At 42.6% G+C, this 27,826-nt stretch overlaps 3 protein-coding genes across 11 annotated transcripts in view; 2 read left to right on the plus strand and 1 right to left on the minus strand.

The window, feature by feature from the left end:
* hectd1 (HECT domain containing 1) overlaps positions 1-14,754 on the plus strand; it is a 30,903-nt gene extending 16,149 nt beyond the window's left edge. For 2 of the 7 annotated variants that reach the window (XM_023994151.2, XM_024147241.1), the window contains 21 exons: positions 24-163; positions 279-602; positions 726-892; positions 3,634-3,810; positions 5,854-6,666; positions 7,483-7,704; positions 7,925-8,103; positions 8,389-8,545; positions 8,711-8,933; positions 9,048-9,102; positions 9,412-9,594; positions 9,985-10,201; positions 10,366-10,570; positions 10,767-10,968; positions 11,317-11,454; positions 11,607-12,238; positions 12,495-12,573; positions 12,661-12,754; positions 12,857-13,007; positions 13,308-13,452; positions 13,716-14,754. In XM_023994151.2, the coding sequence (XP_023849919.1) occupies positions 24-163; positions 279-602; positions 726-892; positions 3,634-3,810; positions 5,854-6,666; positions 7,483-7,704; positions 7,925-8,103; positions 8,389-8,545; positions 8,711-8,933; positions 9,048-9,102; positions 9,412-9,594; positions 9,985-10,201; positions 10,366-10,570; positions 10,767-10,968; positions 11,317-11,454; positions 11,607-12,238; positions 12,495-12,573; positions 12,661-12,754; positions 12,857-13,007; positions 13,308-13,452; positions 13,716-13,853 (4,641 nt within the window). In that variant the 3' untranslated portion in view covers positions 13,854-14,754. The remainder of the gene's footprint in view (positions 1-23; positions 164-278; positions 603-725; positions 893-3,633; positions 3,811-5,853; positions 6,667-7,482; positions 7,705-7,924; positions 8,104-8,388; positions 8,546-8,710; positions 8,934-9,047; positions 9,103-9,411; positions 9,595-9,984; positions 10,202-10,365; positions 10,571-10,766; positions 10,969-11,316; positions 11,455-11,606; positions 12,239-12,494; positions 12,574-12,660; positions 12,755-12,856; positions 13,008-13,307; positions 13,453-13,715) is intronic. The other 5 variants (XM_070445120.1, XM_070445121.1, XM_023994154.2 and 2 more) reach the window with 4 other exon arrangements.
* A 441-nt stretch (positions 14,755-15,195) lies between these two features.
* ap4s1 (adaptor related protein complex 4 subunit sigma 1) lies at positions 15,196-19,489 on the minus strand. Of its 3 annotated transcripts, none has more exons than XM_070445122.1 (6): positions 19,321-19,489; positions 17,983-18,143; positions 17,552-17,638; positions 17,364-17,432; positions 17,168-17,208; positions 15,196-16,698 (listed from the first exon to the last, which is right to left on the minus strand). In XM_070445122.1, exons 2-6 carry the CDS (start codon positions 18,118-18,120, stop codon positions 16,635-16,637), a joined length of 399 nt encoding a protein of 132 aa, XP_070301223.1. In that variant the 5' UTR covers positions 18,121-18,143; positions 19,321-19,489; the 3' UTR covers positions 15,196-16,634. The 3 variants fall into 3 exon arrangements, with proteins under 3 accessions (XP_070301223.1, XP_023849927.1, XP_023849929.1); XM_023994159.3 differs by having other exon boundaries at positions 17,168-17,179; positions 19,321-19,488; XM_023994161.3 differs by lacking the exon at positions 17,168-17,208 and having other exon boundaries at positions 15,196-16,703; positions 19,321-19,488.
* Positions 18,536-27,826, plus strand: part of strn3 (striatin, calmodulin binding protein 3) — a 29,775-nt gene continuing 20,484 nt past the window's right edge. The window contains exon 1 of the mRNA XM_023994157.3: positions 18,536-19,023. Coding sequence (XP_023849925.1) covers positions 18,787-19,023 — 237 coding nt within the window. The 5' untranslated portion in view covers positions 18,536-18,786. The remainder of the gene's footprint in view (positions 19,024-27,826) is intronic.

Below are 27,826 nucleotides of genomic sequence, written 5' to 3' on the forward strand. Positions count from 1 at the left end.
AATCTCGTCTCTCTCTCCTCCAGGTGGCCAAGCAGTGGTACGACTTTGACAGATCCTCCTTCATCTTCGTCAGGAAACTGAGAGAGGGACAGACCTTCACATTCAGACACCAGCATGACTTTGACGAGAACGGAATAGTTTACTGGATTGGCACCAATGCAAAGTAAGTCTCCTCCCATTGTCTTTATGTACAAAGACCTGATAATGAGCTTAATGCTCATGATCCAATATAAGAAAAACAACCTTGTATTAATTTAGTGTTTCCTTTGTGTCTCCAGGACTGCATATGAGTGGGTGAACCCAGCAGCCTACGGCCTGGTGGTAGTGACCTCTTCTGAGGGTCGTAACCTGCCCTACGGCCGACTGGAGGACATCCTGAGTCGGGACAGCTCTGCCCTTAACTGCCACACCAACGACGATAAGAACGCGTGGTTCGCCATCGACTTGGGCCTGTGGGTCATCCCCTCGGCCTACACCCTGCGCCATGCCCGTGGCTACGGCCGCTCTGCCCTCAGGAACTGGGTGTTCCAGGTGTCCAAAGACGGCCAGATCTGGATGAGTCTGTACACCCACGTGGATGACTGCAGCCTCAACGAGCCAGGGTAAGTAAGCCTTGTCCCAGACAGAATGGCCCATAGGGCAGGAGATTCTCAACAGGAAAAACTCAGGACCCTAAACCTGTAAGTCTGATTTTAACTGTGAGTTTGTGTCCTGTCCTGTCGAAGGTCCACAGCAACCTGGCCTCTGGACCCTTCGAAAGAGGAGAAGCAGGGCTGGAGACACATCCGCATCAAGCAGATGGGGAAGAATGCCAGCGGGCAGACCCACTACCTGTCTCTGTCAGGCCTGGAGATCTACGGCACCGTCAGCGGCGTGTGTGAGGATCAGCTAGGTAAGAGTCTGCACCTGGGTCCTCTCAAAGTTTCTTCCATCTAGGGAGTTTGTTCTTGCTACTTCTGCTAGCTCTTTGGGGGTCTAAGCTCTCACCAGTGCTGTCAAAGAACAGTCAAAACACCTAATGATTTTAACAATGCTGTTGATCCATCCTCACTTTTCTCGTATCACAGCCATTAAACTCTGTAACCCTTTTAAAGTCACCATTGGCCTGAAATCCCTGAGCGGTTTCCTTCCTCTGCGGCAACTGAGTTAGAAGGGACGCCTGTATCTTTGTAGTGACTGGGTTTATTGAAATACCATCTTAAGTGTAATCAATAACTTTACCATGTTCAAAGGGATATTCAATGTCTGCTTTTATTATTTTTACCCATCAAACAGGGAAAGCCTTCCAATTGTTTATCCACCGTAAATTTTCACGTTAGGGGATTTTAGAAACACTTAAAATAAGGGCTGTGTTTCGTGTAGGCTTACCCTGGCGTGACGTTTTGATAACCATTTAAATCTCTCGGACAAGGTGACTTATCAATATATTTGGCTCTATTTACTCAGATTCTAAATTGCTAATTAGCATCAGATTAAACATCATGCAAACTACAAATCCCTGCAAGCTCCAGCACGTCATCTATTGCTGACTCTTCTGCTAACAGGTATTGTCAATTTAAAACTTGCATTAGACAGTTCACAGAATTTTTGTGGGGTAAATGTAGGCAAATAATATATAGATTTTTTATTTAACCTTTTATTTAACTAGGCAAGTCAGTTAAGAACAAATTCTTATTTACAATGCCGGCCAAACACGGACGACGCTGGACCAATTGTGCGCTGTCTTATGGGACTCCCAATCACGGCCGGATGTGATGCAGCCTGGATTCGAACCAGTGATGCCTCTTGCACTGAGATGCAGTGTCTTAGACTGCTGCGCCACTCAGTAGCCCCTTTTATATTGATAAAAGTCACCTTGTCCTAAAGAGATTTACACGGTTATCAAAAGGTCACGCCAGGTTAAGTCTACATGAAACGGCCCTTATTTTAGTGTTTCTAAAATCGTCCGATGGGAAAAATGAATGGTGGGAAAACGATTGGAACCATTTCCCTGTTTGACTGCTAGGTTTTATGGGTATTATGACACATGCTGTGATACTCTGTGGCCTTTGTGGTTGAGTCTGAATTCACTGCTCTAGTGAGGGACCTTACAATTATCTGTATGTGTGGGGTACAGAGATGAGGTAGTTGCTCAAAAATCACTTATGTGATTTGTTAAACACATTTTTACTTGTGAACTTATTTAGGGTTGCCATAAAGGGGTTGAATACTTTTAGACTCAAGACATTTCAGCTTTTTTATTAATTTGTAAAAAATTTGAAGATCATAATTCCACTTTGACATAAAGTATTGTGTGTAGGCCAGTGACAGAACATCTCCATTCAATCCATTTTAAATTCAGGCTGTAACAATAAAATGTGGATCAAGTCGAGGCGTGTGAATACTTTCTGAAGGCACTGTGTATGCGAGGAGCACTCTTTTTGCAGAGGCCGACACTGGTTGTATACTGGGGGAAAAAACTATAAACGCAACATGCAACAATTTCATAGATTTTACTGAGTTAGAGTACGTATAAGGATATCAGTCAATTGTTATAAATGAATTAGGCCCTAATCTATGGATTTCACATGACTGGGAATACAGATATCTTAAAAAAAATAAAGGTAGGGGTCCTGGATCAGAAAACCAGTCAGTATCTGGTGTGACCACCATTTGCCTCATGTTGCGCGACATGTCCTTTGTATAGAGTTGATCAGATTGTTGATTGTGGAATGTTGTCCCACTCTGTGCAAAGTTGCTGGATATTGGCGGGAACTGGAACATGCTGTCGTACACGTCAATCCAGAGCATCCCAAACATGCTCAATGGGTGGTGACATGTCTGGTGACTATGCAGGCCATGGAATAACTGGGATATTTTCAGCTTCCAGGAATTGTGTACAGATCCTTACGACATGGGGTTGTGCATTATAATGCTGAAACATGAGGTGATGGCGGCAGATGAATGGCATGACAATGGGCCTCAGGATCTCGTCACGGTGCATTGAAATTTCTATCGATAAAATGCAATTGGGTTCGTTGTCTGTAGCTTATGCCTGCCCATACCATAACCCCACTGCCGCCATGGGGCACTCTGTTCAGAATGTTGACATCAGCAAACCGCTCATCCACACACCGCCATACACGTGGTCTGCAGTTGTATGGCCGGTTGGATGTACTGCTAAATTCACTAAAATGATGTTGGAGGTGGCTTATGGTAGAGAAATGAACATTGAAATCTCTGGCAACAGCTCTGATGGACTTTCCTGCAGTCAGCATGCCAATTGCACGCTCCCTCAATGTGAAAAATCTGTGGCATTGTGTGACAAAACTGCAAATTTGTTGCCTTTTATTGTGCCCGTGTAATGATCATGCTGTTTTAATCAGCTTCTTGACATGCCACACCTGTCAGGTAGATGGATTATCTTGGCAAGCTGACTAACAGGGATGTAAACACATTTGTGCACATCATTTGAGAGAAATAAGCTTTTTTTGCGTAAAACATTTCTGGGGTCTTTTTATTTCAGAACATGAGACCAACACTTTACATGTTGCGTTTTTATATTTTTGTTCAGTGTAGTATGTTTATGAATAATTATTCATTTGCTTTTAATGACTCCAAGCAATCTGACCCGTCTCCTTCTCCCCTCCACAGGTAAAGCAGTGAAGGAGGCAGAGGCCAATCTACGCAGGCAGAGGCGTCTGTTCCGCTCCCAGGTGATGAAGTACATAGTGCCAGGGGCGCGCGTGGTGCGGGGCATCGACTGGAAGTGGAGAGACCAGGATGGCAACCCAGCAGGAGAGGGTACGGTGACTGGGGAGGCCCATAACGGTAAAACTCTACTACAGCCTAAGCCCACACCATCTAATATAATGTCCCTGTGTGTGGAACTGAACCCCCACACACACAGCTTTTGTTTTTCTATGAAAAAAGGGTTTAAGAAATATTCTTAAGGGACTTAGTCGACTGACATGATGATGCATGTTTAAACTGCTAAGGCAGGACATAATGCAGAGCTTTATCCCAGAATAAACCCATATGTCACCCCATCATCACATGTGGGGAGTGTTATAATAGTTGTTCAGAGGAATCGGGCTGCGTAACTATGGCTATTGAACATAGGGTGTGCAAAAACTAGTAACAATGGAGTCATTGATACAAATATGGTAGACCATTTATTTATTTTTTTACAAATTGTGAACATCAAGTGCATTTACATGCTTTGAGGAGCCTTTTAGTACATCTTAAAGGGCAATCCACCACTTTTCAACCTTGTTTTCATTATCTCTAGCCCATTACCAGTGTCTACATATGTGAAAACGGTGCATTTCTACTTTTTGTTGGGAAAAAATATACAGTTTAAAAAGTTCTACCCAATTAAAATGATTAAATTAAAACATTTTAACAGTGATTTTCAAACACTGAGATTTGCGGTGACGTGGGGGCAATAACATTCCCTCCCTCTGGCCTGAAACTCATTGCAGGCTTTTTAAAAACTTTTATTCTTACCCTTTGATGTCACAGAAGCAGTTTTTAGGACCTTTTTAACTACAGAGCATAGAAACGTGACATTTTCACATATGTAGACACTGGTATGGTGCTGGAAATAATGAATAGGAGGTTGAAACTGGCGGAATTGCCCTTTAACCCAAATCTCCTTTTTACTAACTCTCTCGTCTCACCTTTGTATGTTAAATACTAAGGGTTGAGTTGGTCTGAAAGAAATCAACCAGCAGTTGTTCATTATGTCCTAATATAATGTTTGCGCTTACATAACATCTGTGCCTTAACCCTGATCAGTAACTTCAGAAACAAGGTCTTTACATGACATTATACAGGTGGTCGGTGCTACTACACAGTTCTAAACGGGACAGTGTTTTTTTTCATGGCTTTCCCACTAAAGGCTGTTACTTTCCTACTTTCTCTTCTGCTTCTGACCTCACGCTACAGGCCTATTACTTACTCCTCTCCAATCCAATCGGGAAACAAGGCCATTCTTTGTTAATGAAGGATAAATAATAACCTTCAAAAGCACTTTAACTGCAAAGCAGTCTAGTGGCTGATCTAAGTCAGTGCTACTGCTCTGCTGTGTGACTAGACTGCATTATATTGGGCTCTTGCTCTTCCTGCAGCATTATTAAATACAAGGGCCTGAAAAGCATCACATATTACCTATCTCTGTATGCCGAACGTCTTTTAAAACCACTCATGATCATTTTACGTATTTCACTAAACTTGCAAAACTGTCACTACCATTATACCCTTTTTGTTATTAGTTTGCTAATTTGAAGCGCAACCCTCTCCCCCAACGTACCAGGTAACCTTTTCGTACTTGTACAAGCTATCTGTTAGATCTCTGGGTAGCCATGTGTTTAAATACTTTTTGACTAATTGTCTCCATCAATCAACTAAGTGCATGTTGATGTCACAATTTGCAAGCACTGAATAGACTCACTCCATTGCAACTATATTATATTTACATTGACAAAAATATTCTTCAGTTCCTTTTTCTCAGGTGGCTTTTAGCTTCGCATTTGCAAAATTCTACTTTGCTTGTCATTTTCTGTAACTCATGATTTCTATCTGATTGCTTCACCTGGACCAGAGTACTAGACCATACAGTATTGTTAAGACAACCAATATCTCAATTAGACTTGCCATTGATTTAACTATTCAGCAATATGCTAAACATACTATCAGCTTCAGCATAGCTGCATAGAATGGCATGCTGTTGTTGAATTAGTCTGAAGCTGTATTCAGCCCACCTGTCATTTGTCATAAACAAAGGTATTTGGTCCAGTGTCAAGCCGAGCTGCTGTCTTGACTTGCTGTCTGCTCTCTGCTGGGTCTCACAACATTCATATCCCTTTCCAGGCTGGATTGATGTCACCTGGGATGCTGGTGGCTCAAACTCTTACCGTATGGGTGCTGAAGGAAAATTTGACCTCAAGCTTGCGCCAGGGTACGACCCTGAGTCTGCGCCATCACCCAAACCTGTCTCATCCACTGTTTCAGGCACAGCGCAGTCCTGGAGCAGCCTGGTGAAAAATAACTGTCCGGACAAGGGCGGCTCCTCCTCGGCTGCAGGGGCCAGCTCTTCAAGCCGGAAGGGCAGTAGCAGCTCGGTGTGTAGCGTGGCCAGCAGCAGCGATATCAGTCTCAGCTCCACCAAGGTAGAGCGCCGGGCCGAGAGCCTGCTGGGGGGGGTCCTAGGGGTCAGTGGTGGCACCATCGGGGAAGAGGGCCAAGAGCCCATCGTGGTACTGTCCTCCGAGGCTGGATGCGTGTCCAGCACGTTAACTGCTGAGGGCGTCGAGCGTAAAGCAGGTGCGGACAGGCAAGAGGCTGTAGACGCCACGTCCATCTCCATGGCACTAGTCAGCGTCAGCTCGCCTGACGTCAGCTCCGTGTCCGAGTCCTCCAGTAAGGAGGCGGCTTCCCAGAGGCCTCTATGTTCTGCGGCCAGCGCCCGTCTGTCCGTTAGCTCTCTGCTGGCGACCAGCGCTCCCATGAGCTCCAGTGCCAGCGTGCCCAACCTGTCGTCACGGGAGGCCAGCCTCATGGAATCGTTTGTGAGGAGGGCTCCCAACATGTCCCGCACCAATGCCACCAACAACATGAACCTGAGTCGCAGCAGCAGCGACAACAACACCAACACACTGGGACGAAACGTCATGAGCACTGCAAGTGAGTATTCAGCCTATACTGTCTGCAGGCCAGGGATGCATGGGATACACAGCCCTCAGCCTTCAGTTCTCCTCAGCCTTCAGTGCACATAAAGGGACCACTGTCCAGCCGGCTATTGAACATGATTGGCATGACTTGTAGAAGGAGCCTTCTAACTTGGGTTTGAGATTTGGTCACACTTTTACATAAAAGTAGAGTTTAGCTTCAGCTTGTACAATAATAAATTTATAAATTATAAAATGTTTACAACCTGGAGTAGTTGTCAATTTTACATTGCAAGGACACGTAATGTTTGAAAAAGTACGGTGAATGCACAAGTCGCAAATATATGTAAAATGTTTTGCGTTGTGTTCAATGTTGATAATTTGATCACCACACAAAGGGAAGGATCAAAACAGTCACTCATCTAGACAAGAAGAATAACTACTGGCTTCACATATAAGAGTGGTGTTGTTGCTTTTGTGTTGTGTTTTGTTTGTCTTTGCTCTAATATTAAGCTATTTTGTTGAACCAAGGAGAATCCAACGCCTTTTTTGACTTTGCTGACAGTGCATTACTAAAATGTATTTTATTTCCATTTTTTTTGTCATCCTTAAATAGAGCTATAGAAATAGTGAGCAGTGGATCATTTTATAATGTTGACATTTTATTTACTCAACATGACTTCCAGTGGTCAGAAGATGCTGACTGAGGCTTGAATGTGACAAGCATGTGTAGTGGTAGAAGAACAACCAGCATTGTTTGAACTGGAATCAGTCAAAATAATACCTTTTGTTTGGGAACTAATCGCATTTTTTGGTTTTTGTTTGTTTGCAGCTTCTCCTCTCATGGGTGCACAGAGCTTTCCTAACCTCACAACCACTGGCACCACCTCAACTGTTACAATGTCCACATCCATAGTAACCAGCAGCAATAATGTAGCCACGGCAACCACAGGTTTGTCGGTTGGCCAGTTGCTCAGTAACACTCTGACCACCAGCCTGACCTCTACGTCTAGTGAGAGCGACACTGGTCAGGAAGCTGAGTTTTCCCTCTATGGTAGGCTATACTAGACTTACTATTATTATACATCTCTTTCCTCCTCCACACCTCCTCAGCTTCTTCAACCTATAACGTGTTTCTACTGCCTAACATCCATGTTAACATTTGGCACATCTTGACTCCTCATACATTTGGCCAGCGCTTTCTGTCTCGGAGAAGTGCATGATGATCAGAGTTGTTTCTAGTGAGACCTCACACTTGAGTGCTCTCCCTGCAGACTTCCTGGACAGCTGTCGCGCTAACACGCTATTGGCCGAGTTAGATGATGAAGAGGATCTGCCTGAGCCAGATGATGATGATGATGAGAACGAGGATGACAATCAGGAAGACCAAGAGTATGAGGAAGTTTTGGTACGGTCCAGGGTAAACCTTGGTTTCCACATTCATTTTAATAGGGTAAAATTTGTTGCAGTTTCTCTTCATATAGTGTACTTGTCGATTGCATGCTTGTACTCCCTTTTTAAAAATAGTTGCCTGAACCTCCCTTAAATTTGTCTGTAAATTCTGTGGATTGTGAAGTGTGATTTAATGTATGTGATTTTTGTTAGTGTTTTGTTTTTATAAATGTTTCTTTATCCTGTAGATGTCTAATATCGGTGTTGCATGTTTGTGTTGGGTGTAGTACCTTGTCTGCCATTCCCAAAGAGCTGATGGCGGTTGTTCATGTCGTGTGTTATACAGGAAGAGGAAGAGTATGAAACCAAAGGGGGTCGGCGTAGAACCTGGGACGATGACTTTGTCCTCAAACGCCAGTTCTCTGCTTTAGTCCCGGCGTTCGACCCCAGACCAGGCCGGACCAACGTCCAGCAGACCACTGACCTGGAGATCCCTCCCCCAGGTAAACACACCACACCAACAGTATTCAGTTCAATATGTATGACTGTGAATGGACTTGGTTTTGTACATGATTACTAGACAAATGGCAAGTCTTTCACACATGCTTCAGTTGAACTCTAGAGCACAGTGGTGAGCTTTTTCTCCATGTCTTTCCTTGTCCCTACAGGTACACCTCGCTCTGAAGTCCAGGAGGAGGTTGAGTGTCCCCCCTCCCCCCACCTCGCCCTCATCCTCAAAGTGGCAGGGCTTGGAACCACCCGAGAAGTTGAACTACCTCTCTCCAACTACAAGGGTACTATCTTTTACTATGTCCAGAAGCTCCTCCAGCTCTCCTGCAGCGGGAGCGTCAAGTCAGATAAACTGCGGCGGATCTGGGAACCCACATATACGTAAGTCTGAATGGTTGTTGTTGTTTTAGCTTTTCCTCGTGATTCTGTGGTGAAACCTAATCTAAAAATAGCCTTTTGATCTCCTTAATGATGTTTCGACTTTCTGTGTTGCAGGATAATGTACAGAGAAATGAAGGATTCAGACAAAGAGAAGGAAAGTAGAAAGATGGTAATTGACAGGTTTCACATCCCCTCAGTCTTTCTATCCTGCCCATTCAAATCTTGGCTGTGAATTTCTGTGGCTGTTCTCAAATGTGTAGCTAAATGTTCCTCCTGGATAGCTAGCCAGCTAGACAGCCATACCTCACTAACCTTTTAAAGACGCAAGGAGACTGACTGAAAACCCTATTAGTCATAATGTAACTAGAGTAACTGCACCGGCCTCTTTAGTGGTTAAACCAATCTACTGTAATGCATGTCTATTTGCCTTGAGACTTTACAATCAGGAAAGACCAACATTTGGTTCTTCCTGTTGTAGGGTTGCTGGTCTGTAGAGCATGTGGAGCAATACCTTGGCACTGATGAATTACCAAAGAATGACTTGATAACCTACATGCAGAAGAATGCAGACTCATCTTTCCTGCGCCACTGGAAATTAACCGGCACTAATAAAAGTATTAGGAAAAACAGAAATTGTTCTCAGCTCATAGCTGCATACAAGGTATAGACCGGCATCAAGATGTTGCTTATCTGTCTATGTATCTATTTATTTTCCCTTCTCTGTTTTGGTATATTGTTTTCCTTCTTGCTTGACTGTCATTTGTCTAGCCACTTGTTAGACAGTATTTGCTGTTCTCTTAACTTTATCCAAATGGCTTGTGGCTGTTCTGTAAATTATGCATTACCATGATTTACATAGTGAATCTGTTCCCTTTCATTATTTTGTTGTACGAACATAATGATTGTGAGAATGCAGTAACTGGATGTATGTGCAGCAAAATAGCCATGTCCAGTTTTATGCTACTGTCTTCGCTGTTAATCAGAGAGTTTGTAGAGTCAGGTAGCTGCGGAAACATCAGGTTTAAACCACGGTCCATATGATTGCTTGCAGGACTTTTGTGAGCATGGGTGCAGGTCGGGGGGCCTGAGCCCTGGGTCTCTGGGTGCCATGCAGACCTGTGACATCCTGAGTGTGGCTAGTGAGCAGGCCCAGGCCAAGGCTGGCTCCAGCCAGAGCGCCTGCGGTGTGGAAGATGTGCTCCAGCTGCTCCGCATCCTCTTCATCATCGGAGGAGACCCCCACGCCCACACACGCACCTTCCAGGAAGGTACAGATACACACCTAATACCACCTCAGACCGCCCTCCCCATCACATATCACCTGAAGATAATATGCTACCTTATTTTATTATCCTCTTGCAGTGAAAATGTTACTTGTTAGTGTTCTTAATAACACACGTTGTTGATCAACTGTGTTTTTTACAATATGTAGAGGATCTCCAATTCAATGCATCGCCCGAGGAATTCACCAGCAAGAAAGTCACAACGAAGATTCTCCAGCAGATCGAGGAGCCTCTGGCCCTGGCCAGCGGGGCCCTCCCAGAATGGTGTGAGCAGCTTACCAGCAAGTGTCCTTTCCTCATCCCCTTTGAGACACGGCAGCTCTACTTCACCTGCACTGCGTTTGGAGCCTCCAGGTTAGAGCTGCTTGACGTTTAAACAAAAGGGGTGTGTACTCCTGAAACTGGTGCAACGTCTTCTCACATCCACACCCATTTCATGTCTTTGTTTATATAGCATTGAATAACAAACTAATACAGCTCTCGCATATTACAGGGCCAATTATTGCTGTTAATTTCATTGACTTCGTACTGTATTGTCGGTGTACCTCAGGGCGGTAGTGTGGCTGCAGAACCGGCGGGAGGCGACCATGGAGCGCTCGCGGCCCTCCACCACGGTGCGGAGAGACGACCCTGGGGAGTTCAGGGTGGGCCGGCTCAAACATGAGAGAGTCAAGGTCCCCCGCGGAGACCAGATGATGGAGTGGGCTGAGAGCGTCATGCAGATCCACGCTGACAGGAAATCTGTTTTGGAAGTAAAACACCACGCCTGATTTAAACCAGATTAATTGTACTCCTGGACTAACATGTATGCTCATTGGAGAGTCTGTGTGAAGGGATTATTGATTGTCATTGGTACCCATGAATAAGTGGTCCATGTCATGCTAAATGGTGTGAAATATGTACTCATTCATCCAATTCATAGGCATACATTTTGTAATCTTACTGTACACCTGTTTTTTCCAGCTTGGTAATGTATTCCCCTATTTCTTTGAATGGTATTGCCACAAGAGGTCATAGTGACTGGTTATGAGATAGCTATGAGAGGTCATAGTGACTGGTTATGAGAGGTCGTAGCGAATGACCAGTCTCTCTCTCCCCAGGTTGAATTCCAGGGGGAGGAGGGTACAGGCCTGGGTCCAACACTGGAGTTCTATGCTCTGGTGGCAGCTGAGTTCCAGAGGACATCCCTGGGTATCTGGCTCTGTGATGATGACTTCCCAGACGATGAGTCTCGCCAGGTAAGTGTTGCTTCACTGTCACATCATTCAAATGTAGTTCTAAACGGTAATATTTGAACCATGTCAGTGTCACCTTTAATTAATATTTTTGGGGTTAAGGTCATGTCAATGAAAATGCCCTGCTTCTTATTGACTGTGTTGTGTACTATCAGGTGGATCTGGGTGGGGGTCTGAAACCTCCAGGCTACTACGTCCAGCGCTCCTGCGGCCTGTTCCCAGCCCCATTCCCCCAGGACAGTGACGAGCTGGATCGCCTCAGCAAACTCTTCCTCTTCTTGGGGGTCTTCCTGGCCAAGTGCATTCAGGACAACCGCCTGGTGGACCTTCCCATCTCACGACCCTTCTTCAAGTTGCTCTGTATGGGTGACATCAAGAGCAACATGTCCAAGCTGCTGTACGCCTCCCGTGGGGGCCCTCTCCTCCTCGATCCCACCGAGCAGCACCACCACTTCTCAGAGATCCAGTCGGAGGCGTCTACCGAGGAGAGCCTGGACACCTATTCTGTCGGAAGCTTTGACGAGGACTCCAAGTCCGAGTTCATCCTGGACCCCCCTAAACCCAAGCCCCCGGCCTGGTACCACGGCATCCTGACCTGGGAGGACTTTGAACTCGTCAACCCCCACCGGGCCAAGTTCCTGAAGGAGATGAAGGAGCTGGCGGTGAAGAGGAGGCTGATCCTGGGGAACAAGAGTCTGTCTGAGGATGAGAAGAACACTAGGCTGCAGGACCTCATGCTGAAGAACCCCATGGGCTCTGGACCACCACTTAGTGTAGAGGACCTGGGGTGAGCACAGCGCCCACCACCACTCATTACTGAGAGAGCTTCTTAAATTTAGTCAAGAATTCAGTGGATAATATCCTGAATTGGAATGGCATTTTTGCTAATTACATTGTTTTGTAGGTGACGTATAATCACTTGTGGTACAATTTTACAATTTGCTCACCTGTTCAGTTTCCAATTATGCTGATTCATTATTTGATCCTTGACCGCTGTATCGTTGTCATTCAACATGGCTAATTTTGAGTCCCTTTTCTCCCAGATTGAATTTCCAGTTCTGCCCCTCATCCAAAGTGCATGGGTTCTCAGCAGTGGACCTGAAGCCCAATGGAAATGACGAGGTAGGTAGAGAACTGCACCGCTAGAGTTTTACTGGTTAGATGAGTGGTGTCTAAATCTGGCCTGTGCCCCTCTGTTAATCCTTCCAGATGGTGACCATGGAGAATGCCGAGGAGTATGTGGAGCTCATGTTTGACTTCTCTATGCACACTGGCATCCAGAAACAAATGGAGGCTTTCAGAGGTATGCCTATTGAAACAACATGCGGATTAGCGTTAGTAATCACAGAAAAAAATTGTTTGCGCACTACATTTTGAATGTAATGAAATTAACTTATTTTCTCAGAGGGTTTTAACCGAGTGTTCCCCATGGAGAAGCTGAGCTCCTTCAGTCACAAGGAGGTGCAGATGATCCTCTGTGGAAACCAGTCTCCTTCCTGGACATCTGAGGACGTCATGAACTACACAGAGCCTAAGCTGGGCTACACTCGGGACAGGTATGATGGCCCTCGTATCTACTACAGTTTATAGACTAGATCATTTACTCTGGCCAGCTTGAAAAACGTTTGTTAGATCTCCTTGTATTGACGGTGTTGGTCGTGTTTTAAAAGGGGTTCAAATAACAAGAACTGAAATGGCGAAGTCGCTAACATGACCAGAACGTTACTTAGTTCCTAGAGGAACATGGGACCTTGTACTGCTGCGCCAGTACATCAACTGACACTATCTAACAGCTTGTTGTTTTCATATTTTGCTGGAGACCTTTTTAACTGTATCTGTTCTCGTCCTCTCCACAGTCCTGGGTTCCTGCGTTTTGTGCGGGTGCTGTGTGGCATGTCATCTGACGAGAGGAAAGCCTTCCTCCAGTTCACCACAGGATGCTCCACTCTGCCCCCTGGTGGTCTGGCCAACCTGCACCCACGCCTCACCATCGTTCGGAAGGTAAGGCTCTCCATGAGACCAATCACTGCTGAGTTTAGGGAACTTTGTCAACCTTGCAGTACAGTAAGCCATCCTAATGAGGTTGATATGTTTCAGAAATGCTGTCAGTAGAAATTTGGGAAATGTTTGACATTAAATGTATTCTGTTCAGCTTTAAAATCATAGTATTGTAATGACACTACCTCCACCACTTGAATCTGCCACTCCAGGATTATAGAGCAGGGCTGTGACTGCAACACAGTTAACCTAATTGTTCCCCCTAGGTGGACGCGACAGACTCGAGCTATCCATCTGTTAACACTTGTGTGCACTACCTGAAGCTGCCAGAGTATTCCTCTGAAGACATCATGAGAGAGCGCCTCCTAGCGGCTACCATGGAGAAGGGCTTCCACCTCAACTGAGCATGCTCCGTCTGCCCCATTATGACTGACCAACCCCCCCCTGCTGGTGAAGCCTGTTGTGTTTTGTTGCAGAAAAAGAAACAAGCTGTGCTCTCTGAGATCTCTCCCCCCTCCTCCTCCCAACCCCACATCTCCCCCCCGTCCTGTCCTTTCCCCCTGAAAAACAGTCCCATGTTAACTCAATAGCTAGTGATACAGATAAAACCAGGGGCGCCCCCCCCACCTTCCCTCTCCTCCGACCCACCTGCTTACTTGTCACAGCTCCCTCCCCAGGGCACTCTGCTGCTTTAAGGGCTTGAGCAACTGGAAGACGGGGCAGACAGTTTCCTCATGTTCTACAGTGTTTACTATCTCTCTCTCTCATACTTTGGCTGTGAGCATCTGTGTACAAGTTCTCTGTAGTTTTTGGGTTTTCAGATTGCCATCACCCGGCTGTCAACCTCCTTCCTTTCCCTGCGTCATGTGAGGGGAGAAGGGCAGCTGCTTCTGTAGAGCTAACTGTAGAGTGTTTGGGCATTTCCTTACCAGGTTGTTTTACTAGTGCCTGCGTTGTTTGAATATTAGGATTACCTTGTTCCTTTTACTTCATCTAACATCATACAATCATGATGCACATGCTTATTATTTTTCCTTTCGTTACTGTGTGTATTTTGGTGTTTATTGCCCTGCTATAAGGATCAAAGTCCCTGAGTGCATTTGTGTAATTTGATCAAAGCTAGAGACAAAAACACTGGTTCTGTGTGCAAGGCACATTTAAAAAGGAAAAAAAGCAAGCTATGCTTTCCCTTGTATTTTCTTTGTATATTATAAACATTTATTTAACTCAAGTTGCAGTTTGAAGTAAACAGATATTTTCAAATGTGTATGCTCCAAAAATAATCATTAAAATGTTTGCAAAGTATGAAGTCTTGTTTATTTACGTTTAAAAAAAAAAGACCTGAATAACATGCTATGCACATTAAAGCTCCAAGGGAAGATGTATGTAATACCTCAGTTCAATCTATTACTATAGCTGCTGTATAAAAAGATACTTATTCTATACAATGGATTATTATTGATAAACTCAAGTATGAAGTCCATAACTCATTTGGATGGCAATGTGTCCATTTTTTCCCCAAAGGGTAATACAGTGGCAAGAAAGTATGTGAACCCTTTGGAATTACCTGGATTTCTGTATAAAATTTTCTGAAAAATGTATTCCCAAGTTTAGCCTAACATTCTCCTGCAAAATGTCTATCTGTCTGACAATTGAAGCTCAACAGGACAACGACCCAAAAGTAAATCAACAACCGAAGAAAATACGCCTTCTGGAGTGGCCCAGTCAGAGTCCTGACCTCAACCCGATTTTTTTTTTTACCTCAAATGTTTGGTTGAGTTTATTGTTGCCAAAGGAGGGTCAACTGGTTATTAAATCCAAGGGTTCACATTCTTTTTCCACCCTACACTGAATGTTTACAGGGTGTGTTCAATAAAGACAAATGTGTTATTAGTTTAAGCACGCTGTGACTTAGATCACATTTTATGACAAATTTATGCAGAAATTCAGGTAATTCCAAAGAGTTCACATACTTTTTCTTGCCACTAGTCTTAGTTTGTTCAAACCATAGATCTAGATGGAGGTCTCTAGTGTCCAAAAGCCTGTTTTAGCATGGGCAGCTCATGGAGAACTCATCTTTGTATTTGTATAAGGTTATCTGTCTGCCAATTGAACTGATGGGCAGTGCCATTGAGGCTCTCCATTTTGAAGTAGTCAATTTTCTTCACAATTGGCTGATCTCTCTTGATGATTTCAATAGGGTCACTAGGAGGAATCATCCAAAGAAGTTGAAAGTCTCACCCAGTTGACTACATTAAAATGGTGGAAGCTCTCAATGGAGTTGCCCATGCTAATACGGCCTGTGACACTAGCGGCCTCCATCATTCTCTAGGGGGCACCGCCCTTGAACTTTCACCACTTTGAAGTGGTGACCTGGATGGAATTATGTGAAGGAAAACTTCACCCAAAAAACAATATTTTGGTACTTATTTCATTGTTGACATGTTTTGCTTGTCAGCAATCAAGTTTAAGTTATGCAACTTTCGTGCCACGTTTAAAACAACTGGGAACTCAGGAATTTCGGACTTCAGTGCGTTAAAAACAAAAAGGGGTTCCAACTGGAGAAAAATCTATTTGAACGGTCATCCAACTCGGGAACTCTGGCCTTTTTCTAGAGCTCTGACACCATGGTTTGACCTCGTATTTTTCAATGTGGCATTAAAATACAGAAATCATCCCTGTATGGTGCAAAATGCATCATATGGGGATGGTTTGAAAGTTACAAATCTTAACTTGATTGCTGACAAGCAAAACATTTTGGGACTATGTCAGCAATGGACTAATGAAACAAATATCAAAATATCGTTTTTGGGTGGTTTTCCTTCAAGGATCATATAATTCCATTCAGGTTACCAGGAGGAATCAGCCAATTAATTATACTTGTGAGAAGACATTCCATAACTGCAGGTGTCAGTAAATCGCCAACCTCTGCTTTATTCCTGTTCAAACAACACACTCTAGGTGGCAGTGTGCACCCTTTCAGTTTCCCAACTCATAGAAGAAAATTGAGTACTTCATTATGGAGATGGCCTTAATGGCGCTGACCGTGCTCTTAAAGACGTCATAATTGGACAGATACAATGATGCAATGTCTAAGTCTATGGTTCAAACAACTGCTCAATGTGCCTCAGCCATCTTGTCCAGAGCAAGTAGAGGTGCCAGGATACGGTTCTTGTTGGTCTCCACTATGTGTCCATTCTGGATAATCTCATCAATGATGATGTGCACTTTATCCAGGTTGAACATGATCTGAGCTGGAGTTAAGGTCATTAAATCATCTATAAGTCAATATTGAATACTCATTTATTCCCTATCACAGTGTAAAGGAGGGTATTTGTTTACCCCGCTCAATGAGCACTCTCCATTAGTAAGAATGATATCTCTGGCTACACCATTAACATGTCACTGGTCAGGTTGAACAACTTTGACAACTTAACAGTGAACCGTTAACACCACTGACTAGTTGCATTCCAATTCTTATGACTGGTCTGACCCCGGCTAGTCTGAAATCCCACTGAGCCCAGACTCAGACAATGACAGTAGTCTTCATCAGTCTGTGCAGTGCCATACTAAATGCCAGGGCTGGAATGGCACTGTTGGCAAGCCACATGAAAAGCACCTAATGCGAAGGTGGACAGGCAGACAGCCCCTGCTTCTGTTTCAATGACTTGTTTCCTCAAACTGATTAAAACAAGTTATAATAATTTGTAAAGGATACATCCAATTCACTCTGTTAGGAGAGAAAAACAATTTACTTTTCTAACGAGGAACGATCAGTTTAGAGTAATGTGTTTTTGTCCCAGAAAATACTGACCTTTAAAATGCTATGCATAGGTGGTTGGATAGTTAACGTGAAGTAAATCTAGTATACAACAAGAATGTGCTGAAGTAGAGAATAAAAAGACTGAACTCACCACACGACTAAAGTACTTGTCAAGAACCTCAACAAAGTTGTGTACCAGCTCATAGATTGACAGCTCATTCTGTGGGAAAGAAGGACATCCCACACCATGAATCATGTATAATCACAATAATACAATCTCAACCTTAATCTGTTAACACTAATACTTGTACACTTATAACAGTGAAATGATGAACTCACCTCAGTGTCACTGATACCAACAACTATGAAGAGAGCAGCATACTGTCGATACACTAGTTTGAAGTCCTTGTATTCCACAAAAGAGCACTAGATAGAATACAATAGTTAGTTGAATGTGAATTCCAAGATGAGCTCAGTGGCACACTAACTCAGCATGAAGAATACCATAAATACAAACAAAAATGTTTAGCATGACAATGAGTGGCAAGGACTGGAATTATCGCTAAACAGACTGATAACAGACTAGGTTATGTCTAGGTAATTTCTACTAGATTTCATTCTGTCCTGTATTGTCTTGTCTAACCCCCCAGTTATGCATTGTCTTGTCTAACCCCCCAGTTATGCATTGTCTTCTCACTGTTGTGTTATACACGTGAAAGTAAACAAAACCCCCCAAATAATGTGATTCTAATAATGTGATTGAGAGAGACCTCTTCTTTTTTGCGTGACAGGCATCTCTTGACAACATCAGTCTCCAGAGAAGGCCTCTTCTCAATGTCCACCTGCTCATAATACTTAGACAGGCGGGTCTGGCCCTGCTTGTTAACCATCAGAAGGAACTTGATCATTGTGATCTCTAAATCCAGTGTATCTGCAAAACAGGAAATAATTATATATATAAATGGTGTCATTGCAAATCATGCGCAAAGTCTTTGTGTAATACCCCTTTTTTTTGTTTATGCATCTGTAACTGATCAGTTAACTACATATCCCATTCAGCAGTCAGAAGGACTATGGCCAAGCTAAACTAACAGTCAAGATCCCCAATCTGCAGTCAGCAAACAATGCAGTCAGCAACATAGTGCTGGATATGAGATGGCTCCCTGAGTCATGCAAACAAACCCTGATAGAATCCTATTTCTATTATTGATCTGGTTCACAATGTGTCTGTGCTGTACAGACTAACTGTATACACGCATGCCCGGCCTAATGTATTTGGATGACCCCAAAAAAAAGAAAAAGTAGAGTATGTCCCACCATGCAGCGCGGGACAATTCTCTCTCCCACCCCCGGCAGTAAGGAGGCTTTCATATCCAACTCCAAGGATTGGACTAATGGCGGCCAACAAATCTTTACGCTGAGAGTAAATCCAAAACATAGCCCTGTCTCACTACAACCGCATAGCCATTTCAGTGAAAGGCATCGTCAAATTCATACGGGAACACTGATCTGAAAAGGGGGGGTGGAGGCGAATTCAAGCAGCAAATTGTGCTGGGACTTTCCTCTTCTTAAAAATGGATGAACACGCCGGCGGAGGAGTTGGAATGGCCGCCTCAAGACAGCAGCAGGGGAATAACAACGTTAATCCCCAAATCGGTAGTGGAGGTGGCTCAGGGATGGGGCAGCAGCAAGACGACATACCACGGCCACAGCAATATACCATCCCCGGTATTTTACATTACATCCAGCACGAATGGGCCCGATTCGAAATGGAGAGAGCTCATTGGGAAGTGGAGAGGGCCGAACTTCAGGTAGCTATTAGCATACTAACGTTAGCTCAGCCAACTAACTGTAACACAGAAGCTTGAGCAACAATTCATTTTGCCTGGATAGTGTGCAACTTTTGTTTTAGCCACTTTGCATCCAATGACCATGCTTCGATAGCAAGTGAACGTCCTACTATAGTGTGTCCAGTTAGATAACAAATAGTTAGCCACGGGAATCAGTTAACTGGCTGGATAACATTAGCTTAGCACCGGCTGACAAATGCTGGCTAGATAGTATGTGATAAAGTGGAACATCAAGTTGATTTGTTTGCAATGTCTTACCCGTAGTTTTATGAATACCGTTCACTCTTGCTGCTGTGCTACTTATTTAGTCGTTTCATTTTAGAGAGTCGTTGAAATACAGAAGGCTCTAATCAAACCGAATCCAGCTGACTGTCAACTAATCTCTGAGAGCAGCCATTTTGGTTTGGTCATTATGGCGACAACTTGGCTGGGTCCTCTTGAGTCACCGACAGGCTAGCCGATGTTGGCTAGTTAACTAAAACATATTGAAAAGGGATACATCCCATATTGTTGATCATATAAAGTCTGCAATCTTTTTAACTTAAAGTTTTTTTAAAATAAATAAATAAATAAAAAATAAACATGTAGTCTGATGCCATTTGGATGGTTTGTGCATGTTGTTAGCAAGCTAACATAAACAAAGTTAGCTAGCTAGCTAACTGTCACAAGGCCCCAGACACAGTCTGACACACTGCACTGTCATTTACGATCGAACAAGTAAAACAATTCGCTTTAGGCTTAGTCAGCAATCTAGCTACATAACTTTTAGAATTCACTTTTGTGTCACAGATGTGATCTTGGTCAATTTAATGAAGTTTTTCCGTTGTGGTTTATTTTATGACATTTTGACATGTTTTATAAAATGACATCAGCTAACGTTATCTGACCTGTCGAGACTACCTGGCAGTCTTGCAGATATGAAAGTGAATGTTGGTTCAGTGTTGTGATTGTATTAAGAAATGTGGAGGTGTTGAAATGCAAGCAGTGCCAGAGAGAGTATAGTACTTGTATTGTTTGAACACACCCCACTCCAGACAGTTGAAGTGGGACCGAGAGACTGAAAAACAGCTTCTATCTCAAGGCCATCAGTTAAACAGCCATCACTAACATAGAGAGGCTGCTGCCAACATGCAGGCTCACATCTCTGCCCACTTAAATAAATGGACTTAATAAAGGTGTCACTTTAAATAACACCACTTTAATAATGTTTACATATCCTACATTACTCATCTCATATGTATATACTGTATTCTATACCATCTACTGCATCTTGCCTATGCCGCACGCCATTGCTAATCCTTATAAGTATATGTACATATTCTATTCATCCCTTTACATTTGTGTGTGTATAAGGTAGTTGTTGTGAATTTGTTAGATTACTGTTAGATATTACTGCATAGTCGGAACTAGAAGCACAAGCATTTCGCTACACTCACATTAACATCTGCTAACCATGTGTATGCGACCAATAAGATTTGATTTGATTTTGATTTGAGTGGTGGCAGATGGGAGGTTGACTCCCCCTGTACTGACTTGCTCAGTGACACATACCTTCAGCATGACTCTCACTCTGCACACTGATTCAAGGCCTACCAGTCAATAGATTGGAATGGATATAAGGCTGCACAGGCTTCTGCATCCCTGTAGCCACGGTCTNGACAACTAGATGTCATGACCCTGTAGAGAATTGATTGTCTCACTAGATGGCCAGAAAATGTGCAAGTTTTAGTTATGTTAGGGTTCATGTACAGTAACAAAAATATCTTTATATATATGTATTCACAGATTTTTCATTATTTTTACTGTTTTCTACATTGTAGAATACATAGTAGTGAAGACAACAATGCTATGAAATAACAAATATGGAATCATGTAGTAAAAAGTGTTAAACCAAAATATTAGGTTCTTCAAAGTAGCCAACCTTTGCCTTGACAGCGTTGCAAATCCTTGGCATTTCTCTCAACCAGCTTCACCTGGAATGCTTTTCCAACTGTCTTGAAGGAGTTCCCACATAGGCTGCTTTTCCTTCACTCTGCGGTCCAACTCATCCCAAACTATCTCAATTAGGTTGTCGGATGATTGTGGAGGCCAGGTCATCTGATGCAGCGCTCCATCACTCTCCTTCTTGGTCAAATAGCCCTTACACAGCCTGGAGGTGTGATGGGTCATTGTCCTGTTGAAAACAAATGATAGTCCCACTAAGCACAAACCAGATGGGATGGCGTATCGCTGCAGAATACTGTGGTAGCCATGCTGGTTAAGTGTTCCTTGAATTCTAAATATCACAGACAGTGTCACCAGCAAAGCTCCATCACACCTCCTCCTCCATGCTTCACGGTGGGAACCACACATGTGGAAATCATCCGTTCACCAACTCGGAGTCTCACAAAGACACGGTGGTTGGAACCAAAAATCTCAAATTTGGACTCATAATGAAGGAAAGAAATTCCACAAATTAACCTGTTAATTGAAATGCATTCTAGGTGACTAACTCATGAAGCTGGTTGAGAGAATGCCAAAAGTGTGCGAAGCTGTCATCAAGGCAACGGGTGGCTACTTTGAAGAATCTAAAATATAAATATATTTAGATTTGTTTAACACAAATTTTGGGTTACTACATGATTCCATATGTGTTATTTCAAAGTTTTGATGTCTTCACTATTATTCTACAATGTAGAAAATTGTACAAATAAAGAAAAACCCTTGAAGAAGGTGTGTCAACTTTTGACTGGTACTGTGTGTGTGTTGTATGTATGTATTTTACAGTTAGGCCCTATTTGAAGATCAATATGATAGTTACTTGTCTTGTCAACAGAAATAACTAGTATGACCTGCCTAATTTGCCATAACAAGATGCTGTAATATTGTTCAACTTTGTATTGATAAAACAACATGCATTTTACATTAATGAAGCAAGCCTAGATTATTTTGGTCAGCTGCACCTCCTATTGGGTGAGTTGCTTTGCGATTCATCCACATCAATCAGGGCAGTCAGCCCTGTTAGCACAAATCACACCAAGCCTGGAAATAAACGCTATCTGGGTTAAATCTAACTTTATAGGTCACTAAGAATGCCAGGGCATATTTAGAACCATTCTTATGCGCTCTGCTCTTCCTTTGCCCTGGCTGTAGAAGACAGACAGAGGAATGGCAGCCTGACCGAGCCCTTTTCTTTCTGTTTAGAATCTGTCTGTGGAAATAAAGAATATAATTATTAACACGGAGAGGCAGTGACTGTTGTATTTGGGTTTTATTTTTTGTATGTTGAGGCTGAGTGTTTTACCACAAGTAAAGTTTGACAGGATTGGTGTTTGTTATCCTACTGATACAATGTATTTGTTTTCATTATGGATCCCCATTACAGCTACTCTTCCTGGGGTCCAGCAACATAAGACAGTTACATACAGTATTAAAATGACATTACATTTCATACCACTCCACCACCACATATTACAATACAACATACATGTGTGTAGAGTGTGTGTCTGTGTCTCTTCACACTTACATAAAAAAATATATATATACTGCTTGCTTCAGTTACCTGATGTGGATGTAGCCATGGCACTGTGTAGTACTGTGCGTCTCCCATAGACTGTTCTGTTCACCTCCCATAGTCTGTATGTATGGGTGTCTGAGCTGTGTGCTAGTAGTTTAAACAGACAGCTTGGTGCATTCAGCGTGTCAACACTTCTTACAAAAACAAGTAGTGATGAAGTGAATCTCTCCTCCACTTTGAGCCATGAGAGATTTACATGCATATCATTAATGTTAGCTCTCCATGTACATTTAAGAGCCAACCGTGCTGCCCTGTTCTGAGCCAATTGTAATTTTCCGAGGCCCCTGTTTGTGGCACCTGACCACACGACTGAACAGTAGTCCAGGTGTGACAACTAGAGCCTGTAGGACTTTGTTGATAGTGTTGTTAAAAAGGCAGGGTAGCACTTTTTATTATGGGCACACTTCTCCCCATCTTAGCTACTGTTGTATCAACACGTTTTGACCATGACAGTTTACAATCCAGGGTCACCTCAACTTGCTAAATGTCCACATTATTTATTACAAGATTTAGTTGAGGTATTATTATTCCTTGCCACCCATTCTGAAACTAACTGCAGCTCTTTGTTAAGTGTAGTAGCTGACGTGTATCGTGTTGAGTCATCCGTATACATAGCCACACTGGCTTTACTCAAGGCCAGCGGTCATTAGTAAAGATTGAAAAATGTAAGGGGCCTAGACAGCTGCCCTGGGGAATTCCTGATTGTACCTGGATTATGTTGGAGAGGCTTCCATTTAAAGAACACCCTCTGTGTTCTGTTAGACAGGTAACTCTTTATCCACGATATAAGAGGGGGTGTAAAGCCATAACACATATGTTTTTCCTTCAGCAGATTATGATCGATAATGTCAAAAGCCACACTGAAGTCTAACAAAACAGCTGTTGCTATCTTTTTATTATAATTTCTCTCAGCCAATCATCAGTCATTTGTGTATGTGCTGTGCTTGTTGAATGTCCTTCCCTATAAGCGTGCTGAAAGTCTGTCAATTTGTTTACAGTAAAATAGCATTGAATCTGGTCAAACACAAATGTTTCCCCAATGTAGTTCTATCTTGTTGAAATTGAAATCACTAACTCAATGTAGGCCTATGTTCATAGTGTGTGTGTGCAGTCAGTGTCTTATTCACATCATTCTTTCATTGTGCTTGATTTGGTGGTCATTTTCCACTAGGCCTCAGGTGTTTCCTTAGGACTGGTGCACTACTATATCAATACTCTCTATCCCTAAAACATCTGTGCTAATTAGACCACTGAAATGTTCTTCCACAGGTCTTTCTTGATTATACATAACATCTGTAGGTAGATGAGCTGAAAATAGCGGTTCCACTTAATAGTCTACCTTGGCTGCTGAAAACGGTCCGAACTGTGAAAACATTTGACAGTTTCTGACATTTTTTATGTTTAAAAAAAAATATTTCCTCTATTTAACTAGGCAAGTCAGTTAAGAACAAATCCTTGATAGCTCGAGGATTCGATCTAGCATCCTTTCGGTTACTGGCCCAACGCTCTAACCACTAGGCTACCTGCCGCCATGGTTGTGAAACCTTGATTGAAATTATGATTTCACTGATTGTACTCTTTTTATTAGTTGATTATTGAAGAAAGATGGCTTGTACACTAAGCCACATAAACAAGTAGACAGACAGGCAAATCTAAAATACAGTCCTAAATGTATCCAAGTGTGTGAATAGGCCTAAGCAGTGTTCCTTTGCAGTGAAGTGGTAGGTATATGTTATGTCGGTGATGACAAAGCTCTAAAAGTCGGCCATTATTTTTGCACCCATTTACAGGACAGCTGTACAGCGGGTAATGTGTCGTGAGTAGGCCATGTCTATTCCTGCTCCAATACAGTCCATTACTTTGTCAGCCTGTTAATTTGGGTCTGTGAGCTCACTGTATCCCCAGACTGACCGTTACACATCTCAACCCTGTGACCTCACACGTACGTAGCAGCTAGGCCAATACTGGCTTTGCTAGCTGCACTGGGATTGGTCCGAGGGCGGTGTTGCAAGGGTGGTCTGAGGGCAGGGGGGATTTCCACAGCTTTTAGCAGAAGTGCTTTAACAGGAATTAGGACCATTGCGGCGATTTGATCTCTGATAGTGTACTTACTGTATTTGGATGGGCTGGGAATTTCCAGAGACCTCACGATACGATATTATCACGGTACTTAGGTGACGATACGATATGTATTGTGATTGGATGTTCTAAAGATAATGCTCACTATAGAAGCACTACAACCCCTTGAACTTTTTTCACATTTTGTTGCAAGGCAAAGTGGGATTGAAATATATTTTAATTAATTATTTTTGTCAATGATCTCCCCAAAATACTCCATCAAAGTGAAAAGGTAATTCTACAAATGAATACAAATTCAATTACTAAAATATATATTTTTTGCATAAGTATTCATCCCCTTTGTTTTGGGAAGCCTAAATTAGTTCCGAAGTAACATTTGGCTTAAAAAATCACGTAAGTTATATGAACTCACTCTGTGTGAAATAATAGTTGACACTATTTTTGAATGACTACCTGATTGAGGGGTTGGGTTAAATGTCTTTCCCCTTCCTCTGTCCCCCATACATACATCAAGTATTACATTTCATGCACAGATTCAACTGCAAAGACCAGGGAGCTTTTATAAAAGCCTCATGAAGAAGGGCAGTGATTGGTAGATGGGTAAAAATAACAAATCAGACATTGACTATATCTTGAAGCACAGTCAATTTAATAATTATGCTGCGGATGATTTATTAAAAAACCACCCAGACACATCAAAAATGCAGTTGTCCTTCTGAACTGAGCTGCAGGATGGGAAGGAAACTGCAAAGGGATGTCACCATGAGGCCATTGGTGATTTGAAAACGGCTACAGAGTTCAGTGGCTGTGATGGGGGGGAAAACTGAGGATGTATCAACAACATTGTAGTGACTCCACAATAATGACCTAAAAGAAGTGAAAAGAAGAATAAAAAATATACAGAATAAAAGTATTTCAAAACATGCATATGTATGCAACAAGGCACTATAGTAATACTGCAAAAAAAACACTGCAAAGGAATACACTTTTTGGCCTAAATGCCAAGCCTTCTGTTTGGGGCAAATCCAACACATCACTGAGTAACTGCTTCCTTGTATGGGTATGCTTGACATCGGCAAAGACTTGTGAGTTTTTCAGGATAAAAAGAAACGGGATGGAGTTTAAGCACAGGCAAAATCCTAGAGGAAAACCTGGTTCAGTCTGCTTTACACCAGATACTGGGAGATGAATTCACCTTTTAGCAGAACAATAACTTTAAACACAAGGTCAATCTAAACTGGAGTTGCTTACCAAGAAGACGGTGAATGTTCCTGAGTGGCCAAGTTACAGTTTTGACACAAATTGACTTAAATCTATGGCAAGACTTGAAAGTCGCTGTCTAGCCATGATCCCCAACAACTTAAAGAGCTTGAAGAATTTTTAAAAAGAATAATGGGAAAATATTGATACTTACCCAACAAGACTTACAGCTGTAGTTGGTGATTCTAACATGTATTGACTCAGGGGGGTGAAAACTGATCTAATCAAGATATATTACTGTTTTATTTTTCATTCATCTTCTAGGAAAAACTTAAATTATTCCACTTTGACAATAGAGTATTTTGTGTAGATCGTTGCCAGAAAATGACAATTAAATCCATTTTAATCCCACTTTGTAACACAATAAAATGTGAAGACATCCACAGAGTCTGTAGACTTTCTGTAAGCACAGTATGTCTGCTGCAGAGAGACGATGGAGCATGAGAAAACGAGTGTTGATCAGTCAAGAAAATAAAAGTGCTGAAAACATGTTGACTCGCTAGTTAAAAAGAAGATGGAGAACAAGCTATAGGACGAAAAATACCAGAGTTGTGGCGCAGGTACAGCCAACTAGTGCTAATTAACGCTACCTAACAAAAGCATACAGTACCAGTATAGAGTTTGGACACCTACTCATTCAAGGGTTTTTCTTAATATTTACTGTTTTTACACCACCTCCTCCATGCTTCACGGTGGAAACCACACATGCTGAGATCCATCAGTTCACCTACTCTGCGTCTCACAAAGACACGGCGGCCAAAAATCTCAAATTTGGACTCCTCAGACCAAAGGACAGATTTCCACCGGTCTAATGTCCATTGCTCATGTTTCTTGGCCCAAGCAAGTCTCTTCTTATTATTGGTGTCCTTTAGTAGTGGTTTCTTTGCAGCAATTAGACCACGAAGGCCTGATTTACACAGTCTCCTCTGAACAGTTGATGTTGAGATGTGTCTGTTACTTGAACTCTGAAGCATTTATTTGGGCTGCAATTTCTGAGGCTGGTAACTCCTAGTGAACGTATCCTCTTCAGTAGAGGTAACACTGGGTCTTCCTTTCCTGTGGCGGTCCTCATGAGAGGCAGTTTCATCATAGCGCTTGATGGGTTTTGCGACTGCACTTGAAGAAACCTTCAAAGTTCTTGAAATTTTCCAGATTGACTGACCTTCATGTTTTAAAGTAATGGACTGTTGTTTATCTTTGCTTATTTGAGCTGTTCTTGCCATAATATGGACTTGGTCTGTTAGCCCTATTTGGTATCTTCTGTATACCACCCCTAACTTGTCACAACACAAATGATTGGCTCAAATGCATTAAGAAGGAAAGAAATTCCACAAATGATCTTTTAACACGGCACACCTGTTAATTGAAATGCATTCCAGGTAACTAGCTCATGAATTCTAATTGATTTAACCTTTATTTAACTATGCAAGTAAATTAAGAACAAATTCTTATTTACAATGGCGACTTACCCCGACCAAACCCGGACGACGCTGGGCCAATTGTGCGCCACCCTATGGGATTCCCAATCACGACCAGATGTGATGCAGCCTGGAAGCTGGTTGAGAGAATGCCAAGAGTGTGCAAAGCTGTCATCAAGGCAAAGGGTGGCTATATTTGTTTAACACTTTTTTGGTTACTACATGATTCCATATGTGTTATTTCATAGTGTTGATGTCTTCACTATTATTCTACAATGTAGAAAATAGTAAAACTAAAGAAAAACCCTGAAATGAGTAGGTATGTCCAAGCTTTTGACTGGTACTGTATATATTTGTTTGCGATACTTGGAGTCAAAGTATCTAAATAATATTGTGTTAAGTAATGAACGATCCCCCCCCATCACTAGCCTATATTCGTCAGGCTTGCCAC

The sequence above is a fragment of the Salvelinus sp. IW2-2015 genome, linkage group LG9 (assembly GCF_002910315.2).
Source record: "Salvelinus sp. IW2-2015 linkage group LG9, ASM291031v2, whole genome shotgun sequence".
NCBI classification, from domain to species: domain Eukaryota; kingdom Metazoa; phylum Chordata; class Actinopteri; order Salmoniformes; family Salmonidae; genus Salvelinus; species Salvelinus sp. IW2-2015.

What these genes read in the sequence shown, in the direction of transcription:
- ap4s1 (XM_023994159.3), bottom strand. Translation starts at nt 18,120, where the DNA reads ATGATCAAGTTCCTTCTGATGGTTAACAAGCAGGGCCAGACCCGCCTG. An exon ending in TGTCACGCAAAAAAGAAGAG is followed by an intron (nt 17,639 to 17,982) that starts GTCTCTCTCAAT and finishes TATTCTATCTAG; the next exon opens with TGCTCTTTTGTGGAATACAA. An exon ending in TTGGTATCAGTGACACTGAG is followed by an intron (nt 17,433 to 17,551) that starts GTGAGTTCATCA and finishes TCTTTCCCACAG; the next exon opens with AATGAGCTGTCAATCTATGA.